The following is a 10,246-nucleotide window of genomic DNA, read 5'->3' as shown; positions in this document are numbered from 1 at the left end:
GGTTTCTGACTAACCGCTTGACCTTAGTTTAAGTTGTACTCAGTTACGGTAACCATGTATATAATTTCAGAATTAATAAGAACCGCTGATTAATGTCGGAATATTACATGGGTAGCTGTAGGGGGCTAAACAGATTAGCCACAAACCTCTGAATAAGGATTAGAATGGCGAGTTTGTGATCGTGGAGCCCACGCATAGCGGCCGGCGTGAGGCATCCTAAAACGACATAGATTCCTAGTGAACGAGAAAAAATACAAAGTAAAGAGTTAATTAGAATAATCGAATGTAAGAATAATCAGAGACCGACAAACAACCAATGTGCCTTTCAACCTAAATTAGAATTCAGATACTAAAATGGAGTCAGATTGAGTTAAACCTAAATTGAATAACTCTGCGCGCTGAAAAGACCGAACACGCAAGAGACCTTCATCCGCCACTGGATACCTTCCTTGGGCCAGGTGCGCGGACCTTACATCTGACACTGACTGATGAGATCTTGTGCTGCTTTCTGATTATTTGTTTAAATCAGTCTCTTTCTTGTCAGTGTGAATTATTAAGAAACATTCTTGTATATATCATGTCATTTTGCATAACAAGCATATGAATGGTCTGGTTGTCTGTGTGTGCAATAATTCATATAGCAGTAAAACAGCTGAGCGTCTTTGACAGAGAGAATACTTTCAGAGCATGAGCCTCCGTCTCAAATTACGTTTACTCAAATTAAGCTTTACGTAAACGTAAACACACAGCAGTGTTCATTTGTGCATCGAAACATAAAGTGTTGGACTCACGCAGACGGCAGAGAAACATCCGTCGTGAGTTTCACCGACAGCAGCACAAGCGCTTTATATAAACCCATCAGCAGAGGTCAGCTCCTCTCGCACACCAACACAGTGCACTTGTGTCAATTCACCCTCCCTCACTAGTGTGCTACTGCTCAATTTCCTAATAATATTTCACAATATTACTACAATATTACATCCACTGTGTGCATTAAAATCTTATAATCCTTGTTATACATGTTGTGTGTGTTTTATTATTTGTTGTGTTATTATGTTAGTATCATTGAGATGCTATTAGAGTTTTTATTAACATTTTGAGTTAGTTTTTACATTTTCTGTTTTTATTTTAATGTTAAAGTTTTAGTAAATTTATTGTGTTGTTGTCATTTTTTATATTATTATTTAAGTGTGTGTGTGTGTGTGTGTGTGTGTGTGTGTGTGTGTGTGTGTGTGTGTGAGTGAGTGAGTGAGTGAGTGAGTGAGTGAGTGTGAGTGAGTGAGTGAGTGAGTGAGTGAGTGAGTGAGTGTATAATTACCTAATGTGTTTTAAACATGTATAAGCATGTTTAAAACACGCTTATACATGTATAATGACATGTATAATTACCTAATATGTTTTAAATATAAATTATACTCAAAATTTGTTAAATTGTATCAAAGTACAACAATTAAAGTAAAATAAAAAAACGCAAAAAGGGTAACTATATACATCCAGGGTTATAAAATGTGTCCTAATTCAGTTCCATCCAGACTCAAATGACTTTCAGTATATATGTAGACACTAAACAGAGTATGTATATGTACACACACATAAGCATAAATTATATACGTATATCCATACATTAATCATCTTCTACTTATTTATAGCAGCAAAATCAGACCTTCTTTCTGATACATAGAAATTCTTTCTGTCTCTCTTGTTTTAACCATTTACGTGTGATTGCTTTCTTACTGGCTGCCAAAAGCACAGCCATCAGGTATTTATTATCTGCTGTTTCTATATCTGTTTCTATATTTTTCCAACAATATTCCTTCAAATTTAATGAGCTAGTTCATTTCCATATAGATGACCACTCTTCATCAGTAAAGATCGTTTCACTCTCTGTCATCCATTTCTCTTTGATAGAGTTGTGGAGTGTATACACTTGTATATCTGAGACTTAACTATCTTATATCTAATACCTGATGCATGTGCCTTCTCAAGTAAGTCTATCAATGGGTTCAGATAATCTTCTAGTTTTCCTTTTGATTTTTGATCATAATAATGTGGAACTTGAAGGTGTCTGTAAAAATCTTTATTTTCTAGAAAAAAAAATGTCTTTAATAACTGAAAGCTTAAAATGTCACCTTTCTCAATGATGCTGCAAAAATAAGTCATTCCTTTATTTGACCACAATTTAAATCTGTTATCAAACTTGTTTGGAGTGAAATCTGAATCATAAGAAAACCATTTCAAGACTGTACTGTATTCCAACAATTGATTACATTAATTTCTATATGAAAATAAGAAATGTTTCCTTGGCAGCTAGCTGAAATAATATATATAACAAAGAGTGAAAAATTTAAGGGGGTCTGAATACTTTCCGTACCCACTGTATATATATATATATATATATATATATATATATAATATTAGAATTTTGTTATTTTATGTAATGCCATTTTTTGTAATTTTTAATGATTATTTGTATATTTATTTGTATAATATGTTGAATATATTATTGCACATTTATTTATGTGGCCAGAATCAGCCAAAAACCTTTTAGTTCCTCATTGTGTTTTGATTATTTTTTTTTTCCCCACAATAATTTGTTGTGTTTTCATTCATTTTTAGATGATGAGAAAATGCTGACTATGCCAAAGCAATATCAAATGCTAGTGGCTTGTGGAAAGAAAAAAGAAAACACATTTATTGCATATATTTCTTCCTGAATTTCTTCACTGTCGTCGACATTCTTCTGCCTGCCGATGCCGATCCAGTGAACGGTTTTCAAACACGAGCGGCTTGGAAATGCTTTCCTGGGGAAGTCGTGGCCTAATGGTTAGAGAGTCGGACTCGCAACCCAAAGGTTGCGGGTTCGAGTCTTGTACCGGCAGGGACTGTAGGTGGGGGGAGTGAATGTACAGCGGTCTCTCACACCTTCAATACCACGACTGAGGTGCCCTTGAGCAACTGCTCCCCGGGCGCTGCAGCATAAATGTCTGCCCACTGCTCCGGGTGTGTGTTCACTGCTGTGTGTGTGCACTTTTGGATGGGTTAAATGCAGAGCACTAATTCCTAGTATGGCCACATGTCACGTCACTTTTTTGTCACGTCACTTTCTGTTTAAGCAGCCGCTCTGGTCTCTGTCTTCCCTGCAGGTGCTGTCGCTGGGCGCTGACGTTCTGCCGGAGTACAAGCTCCAGACGCCGCGCATCCACAGGTGGACAGTGCTGCACTACAGCCCGTTCAAGGCGGTGTGGGACTGGCTGATCCTGCTGCTGGTGATCTACACGGCCATCCTCACGCCGTACTCCGCCGCCTTCCTGCTCGACGGAGACGAGGACAGCTCCGGGCAGAACTGCAGCTACTCCTGCAGCCCGCTCAACGTGGTGGACCTCATGGTGGACATCATGTTCATCATCGACATCATCATCAACTTCCGCACCACCTACGTCAACGCCAACGACGAGGTGGTCAGCCACCCGCTGCGCATCGCCGTGCATTACTTCAAAGGCTGGTTCCTCATCGACATGGTGGCCGCCATTCCCTTCGACCTGCTCATAGACCGCACCGGGGAGGAGATGAGTACAGAGGTGAATCTGTGCTCCAGCTCTTGTGTACTCATTTATCTTTTACACTTGCCATTTTCTACTGCATGTGCTGTCAGGTCTTATGATAAATTGCTTGCCTCGCACCTCTTTTATATCCTCATTTCACACTTAGAATAAAAGTGTCTGCTAAACGAATAAATGTAATGTACAGTATGTTTTCTGCAGGTCTTCAAAAGTTTTAATTCATGTTTCCACAAATTAAGGCCTTAAATCAGAGCAGAAAGTTTTTAATTCATGAAGTCATGACATTACATTTTGCAAATGAATACTTAGATTTTTGTTGTTTTCCAATGCAAATATCGAAACATCCTTAAATCAGGATACATTTACTTGAGATTCATCAGTTATTTATTAAACAAGAGTTATCTTATCATTTTTATTCTCAAGTAAATGCATCTGGTTTTAAACATCTTTAGACATTTTCACTGGAGAACAAGACAAAAATACAAAGGAAGATCATCACTTGTTTGTAGAGGGATCAGAAGCTACAGTAGAAGTTATTTAAGTCTTTTAAGTTATTTATTTATTTAGTTCAAATGAATTCAAAAGTCATGAAGATCTGTTGGAAGTTGTATTGTCAAACACTGAAGAGATTCAGAGAACATTCAGAGGCCATATGGACATGAAGTCGTGGCATTAAATGTTGCATACATTGCTAAAAATGAATATTTTCCCTTTTTTCTTGATTTAACATCCTTAAATGCATTTACTTGAGATGCACAATGAACATATGAAGTCTTGTTTTCTGAGAAACAGAACAGAATTAAATAAGTTTATGCTTAAAACAAGAACAAACATCTGTCGGTGGAGAATAAAAATTGATTTCCCTTTGAATTAAATTACCTCATTGGCAGATATTTGTTCTTTTTTAGTCATAACTCACTTCATTTTGATAAATTAAAATTTAAATAGACTTATATAATTTTGCTTCTTAAGTTAAATGTATCTTGATTTAAGAATCTTTAGACATTTGCACTGGGAAAACAAGACGAGACATTATTTTTTTGCACTGTAATCATAAAAATGCTGAGTTGCTTCAACCCAACTTTGGGTCAAATATAGACTAACCCAGCTGTTGGGTTACATTTTTAAATTACATTTTTAACCCAAAAGTTGGGTTAGTCCATATTTGACCCAAAGTTGGGTTGAAACAACAGCATTTTTTAGAGTATAAGGTGCAGTAAAAGTTATTTCCATATTCAAGTGGTTGTGAACAGAGATATTCAAGCACTAAGCTAAAAGTAAAATGAATTAAAAAGTAAAGGAGATCGGTTGGAAGTTGTATTGTCAAACGTCAAAGTGTTGCTAATGCAAGACATTATTGTGTTTCTTAAAGGGACAGTTCACCCAAAAATGAAAATCCTGTCATTTAATTCGCAAGTTGTTCCAAACCTGTATGAGTTTCTTTCTTCTGTTGAACAAAAAAGAAGATATTTTGAAGAAAGTTGGTAACCAAACAGTTGACAGTAGCCATTGACTTCAATAGTATGGAAAAAGATTCATGACAGCATTTTCTTTTTTGGGTGAACTGTCCCTTTAAAATGATATTACTTGGTATCAGAAACCTGCATAAATCCCGTTATAAATCTGTTATTTTTTTTCTTTATTTTATTTTATTTTAGCCAACTCAACAGACCACCCTCATCGGCCTGCTCAAGACGGCGCGTCTTTTACGTCTCGTCCGCGTGGCGCGTAAACTGGACCGTTACTCTGAGTACGGCGCGGCCGTCCTCTTTCTGCTGATGTGCACGTTCGCTCTGATCGCTCATTGGCTGGCCTGTATCTGGTTCGCCATCGGGAACGTGGAGCAGAACCGCTCCATCGGCTGGCTGCATGCGCTCGGCGTGGATCTGGGCAAACCACACAACAGCAGCATCAGGGGATCGGGACCCAGCATCAAGGACAAATACGTGACCGCTTTATACTTCACCTTCAGCAGCCTGACCAGCGTGGGCTTCGGGAACGTGTCGCCCAACACCAACTCCGAGAAGATCTTCTCCATCTGTGTCATGCTGATTGGATGTGAGTATGTTTCGCTGCTTAAGAGTCAGCCGTAAGTTTAGAGGTCCAAGACGATGGTAGAGTTTTTAAAAATCCAGTTTAAAAATTTGTAGAAATATAATATTTGTATTAATGTTTGTTTCTAATGACTTGGCTAAGATTTTGTATAACATATTTGAATTTTGTTTGTTATCATTCCAATATATATATAGTGAAAGTTTATGTTAAACTACATTATAAAAATGTTTTATATAAATATTTGAATAGTGACGTATTTAACTTATTTTTTAAAGAATTTTAAACAAAATTACTTCCTTCTTGTTTGGTTTATATATATACAGTATATGTGTGTGTGTGTGTGTTATTACAAAACTAATTCCTTTAAATAATAATAATATAATAAATAATCAAATAAATGTTAATTATTAACTGAAATAAATATTTTATTTCAAATATTTAATTTTCAGGCAACATTTCTCATTTTCAATTAGTTTAAATTAATGTAATAAAATACTAAAAACCAAAACAGAAATATACTTAATAACATACACATATTAAAAAAAAAAAATAATAATATTAATAATATAAAAATGACAAAAACTTTAAAATCGAAACTATAATACTAAAATAATAATATAATAAATGAGCCTTTTTTCTCTCTGTTATGATCTGATGACAATGAACTTTGTTCTAGACATTGAAAACATTCATCATAAAAGAGATGTACGGACGTCATTGTGTGTATAAATTGCATTTTGTGTATTTTTAATTAACTAAATAGATCCAGAGAATACAAAGTAAGCATAACTGGCCCCTTAAAGCTCGTCTGAGTGTTGATCTTCATCCTGAATGTCTTGTAGTTCAGATGAAATCTTCATTTGAGATGCATGTGTTTGTTCTCTAAAGAGATTTTTTTATTGTGCACTTTATGATCAACATGCTGATGAAACATCCTCCCTTTTTAATTTTTGCTGAACAAATCATCCTGATAGCTCATTTTTGTAGGTCCTGATCGCAGCAATTAATGATGAATTGGCACGTTAATATCACTGCCGCACATATATTAGACCTCAATAACCATGAAGTAATTTCCATTTTTATGGCCGGTAGAAGCATTTATCATCGGCGCATGTACGGACGTCATTGTGTGTATAAATTGCATTTTGTGTATTTTTAATTAAGTAAATAGATCCAGAGAATACAAAGTAAGCATAACTGGCCCCTTAAAGCTCGTCTGAGTGTTGATCTTCATCCTGAATGTCTTGTAGTTCAGATGAAATCTTCATTTGAGATGCATGTGTTTGTTCTCTAAAGAGATTTTTTTATTGTGCACTTTATGATCAACATGCTGATGAAACATCCTCCCTTTTTAATTTTTGTTGAACAAATCATCCTGATAGCTCATTTTTGTAGGTCCTGATCGCAGCAATGAATGATGAATTGGCACTTGAATAATATCACTGCCGCACATATATTAGACCTCAATAACCATGAAGTAATTTCCATTTTTATGGCCGGTAGAAGCATTTATCATCGGCGCTGCAGAATTACATTTCGGAAGAGGGCGAAAGGAGAAAATCAACACGACTTCTTCAATCTGATACAAGATTGTTCATTACATTCAACAGCTGAAGTCAGCAGACTGTAGAGATCAAACGCTCAATATTCAACATTTAACAGCTGAAGGACTGCAAAAAGCCTCATTTGCTCAATCGTATTTCTTTTGTGTTTTACTGCATATAATAGCTTTATTTCATTCGTGAGTGTGAAAAAATCAGGCCCAGGTGATATTTTAGTTTCTTTTCTTGTAAAACATACTTCAATATTTATTTTTTTGCAACAGAAAGTTCTAGTAAATTTCTAAATTAATTACAAAGAAACAGCAAGTAAGAAATGTTCAAGTACTTAAATACTATTTTCTTGTAAAACATACTCCAATAATCTTTATATTGACAACTTGGAAAACTAATTTTTACATTGTAGGTCTAAGCTCATTTTTTGTATGCTGTGAGATGTTTATAACCGCACAGAAAAGTGCTTGTTAACAGCATAATAGTCTTGTCCGCCAGCGAGGAAACAGGCGCTGATCTAAGCCGATGTCACACAGTAAAGTGTGAAGCATGTACCTGTATAGTGCTTCATCAGGATGCTATTTTTAACCTTGCCCTTCCTGTTCCTGTTCAGCGCTCATGTACGCCAGTATCTTCGGGAACGTGTCAGCCATCATCCAGCGGCTGTACTCCGGAACGGCTCGTTATCACACTCAGATGCTGCGGGTGAGAGAGTTCATCCGCTTCCATCAGATTCCCAACCCGCTGCGCCAGAGACTGGAGGAATATTTCCAGCACGCCTGGTCCTACACCAACGGCATCGACATGAACGCCGTGAGTCCACCTGCTGCCTTACATCAACCAAAAATGGAAATTTTTGCTGGAAATGTGCTCACCCTCAGGCTATCCCAGATGTAGATGAGTTTGTTTCTTCATCAGATTTGGAGAAATGTAGCATTGCATCAGTGTCTCACTGCAAGTGAATGGGTGCCGTCAGAATGAGAGTCCAAACAGCTGATAAAAACATCACAATAATCCACAAGTAATCCACAGCACAGGACTGGAGTGGTGTAGATTACTTGTGGATTATTGTGATGTTTTTATCTGCTGTTTGGACTCTCATTCTGACGGCACCCATTCACTTGCAGTGAGACACTGATGCAATGCTACATTTCTACAAACCTGATGAAGAAACAAACTCATCCTAATCTTTGATGGCCTGAGAGTGAGCACATTTCCAGCACATTTTCACGTTTGGGTGAACTATTCTTTTAACGCTAACAAACTCACATGCATCACCTTTAAAGTGATCTGTGAGCTGGATTACATGTGTGTATTATAAATAATGAGTTCATTTAGCAACTGTCCTCACCAGCACATCCTCTACTATTACCAGCCCCAAATGCAGAGTTTAATGAGATAACGCATTGAAGTAAAGAAAACAAATGAGCGTCCACCTCCAGCCGTCAGCTCCTCTCATTAAGGAGCAGTGGAGCGTTCTGATTGGACAGTCAGAGCCGTTATGATTGCTGTGCTGCTGAGTGAAATGAATTTTTCGAAAAATTCTTTACTGAACCACTCAGCTCTGAAATGAATCACTACATTAAAATGTTGATTTAAAGACAACAAAGTACTACAAAAAAGTAAGATTTTGTGTCCTTCATTTGTTTTATGAGACTGCAGATCCCATGAGGCTACGCAAATGGCATAAATGCTGTTCTTTTGAACTTTCTAATCATCAAAGTATCCTGAAAAATAAAATATATATCGGTTTCCAGCACGTTTCCCAGAGTGTCTGCAGGCCGATATCTGTCTGCATCTGAACCGGACTCTCCTGCAGAACTGTAAAGCGTTCAAGGGCTCTAGTAAAGGGTGTCTGCGAGCGCTGGCCATGAAGTTCAAGACCACACACGCCCCGCCGGGAGACACGCTGGTGCACGCCGGAGACGTCCTGACCGCGATCTACTTCATCTCCCGCGGCTCCATCGAGATCTTACGTGGAGATGTAGTGGTGGCCATCTTAGGTAGGTGTGACTTATTTCAGTGATGGTGACGTTTTGTAAAATCCAAGATCTTTTATACTACATACAACACTTATTTTTAAGGATCTAGGATCAGTTTTCCAGGATGCACCCCATTTAAGTCATTCAAGCTGTATTTCCGGTTTGAATGCAGCAAAGTTTACTGTAAGGTCAGTTTGACCGATTCTGTGTTTATCCTTTAGTGCCACCTACAGGAAGTCTTCTGTAAAATTGTGTAACTCTGAACGCACACGCTTCAAAGAATAATTCAACCAAAAATCATTTACTCACCCTCATGACTTTCCTGCATGACTGCATTTCTTCTGTGGAAAACAAAAGCAGATGTTTAGCAGAACATCGCTGCTGTTCTTTGAAAGCATCCAATGAATACATTTACATTTATTCATGTAGCAGATGCTTATATCCAACGTGACTTACAGTTGGGGAATACATCAAGCGATTCATCTTAAGAGGCAAACAGACACTGGAAGTGCTCGTCATACCAAGTTCAAGCATTGTTCAAATAAGTACAAGCTAGACAGAGAAAGATGAAAGTCAGTGACTGTCTAGTGTCTAGTGACTGTCAAACTCCAAAACGGATACAAAATAAATAAATTGTTCATATCACTCATATACCACAGTCCAAGTCTTGTGCAGTCATACCAAAATATTTTTATTATTTATTTTAAGTATTGATTTAGTGTATAGTATTTATTGTATTTTAGTTTTTTCCCCCGTCCTATAGGCATCATTAAAAAGATCATAATATAAATAAATACATGTTTAAAAATGTTTAAAAAAAATTGAGGGGGTAATGATAAAAAATATATATATATATATATAATTAAATATGAATAATTTAATGCATAAAAGTAAAGCATTAAAATGCACAAGCATGCGTAAGTAAAATTGCAGGTACACTGTTCTCCTGTCCTGTATATATCATAAAAATAGTTTAGAAATAAATAAATCACAGCTGAATCAATCAGTTAATCTAATTAATAAAAACAGACAAAAGGGAGGTATATATATATAATGCCTAAAAGCGAAGTATTAAAATGTATAAACATTGATAAAT

The 10,246-nt window shown here is 36.6% G+C and overlaps 1 protein-coding gene across 1 annotated transcript in view; it reads left to right on the top strand.

Moving 5' to 3' along the window:
* LOC107560355 (potassium voltage-gated channel subfamily H member 2-like) overlaps positions 1-10,246 on the top strand; it is an 81,362-nt gene that overhangs the window by 69,303 nt on the left and 1,813 nt on the right. Inside the window, exons 3-6 of the mRNA XM_016244504.1 lie at positions 3,144-3,578; positions 5,219-5,618; positions 7,782-7,985; positions 8,926-9,171. Coding sequence (XP_016099990.1) covers positions 3,144-3,578; positions 5,219-5,618; positions 7,782-7,985; positions 8,926-9,171 — 1,285 coding nt within the window. The remainder of the gene's footprint in view (positions 1-3,143; positions 3,579-5,218; positions 5,619-7,781; positions 7,986-8,925; positions 9,172-10,246) is intronic.

This window comes from Sinocyclocheilus grahami, unplaced genomic scaffold, assembly GCF_001515645.1.
Source record: "Sinocyclocheilus grahami isolate Dianchi unplaced genomic scaffold, SAMN03320097.WGS_v1.1 scaffold721.1, whole genome shotgun sequence".
NCBI classification, from domain to species: domain Eukaryota; kingdom Metazoa; phylum Chordata; class Actinopteri; order Cypriniformes; family Cyprinidae; genus Sinocyclocheilus; species Sinocyclocheilus grahami.
The sequence above is the reverse complement of the archived record's forward strand: the minus strand, read 5'-3'. Positions and strand labels throughout refer to the sequence as shown.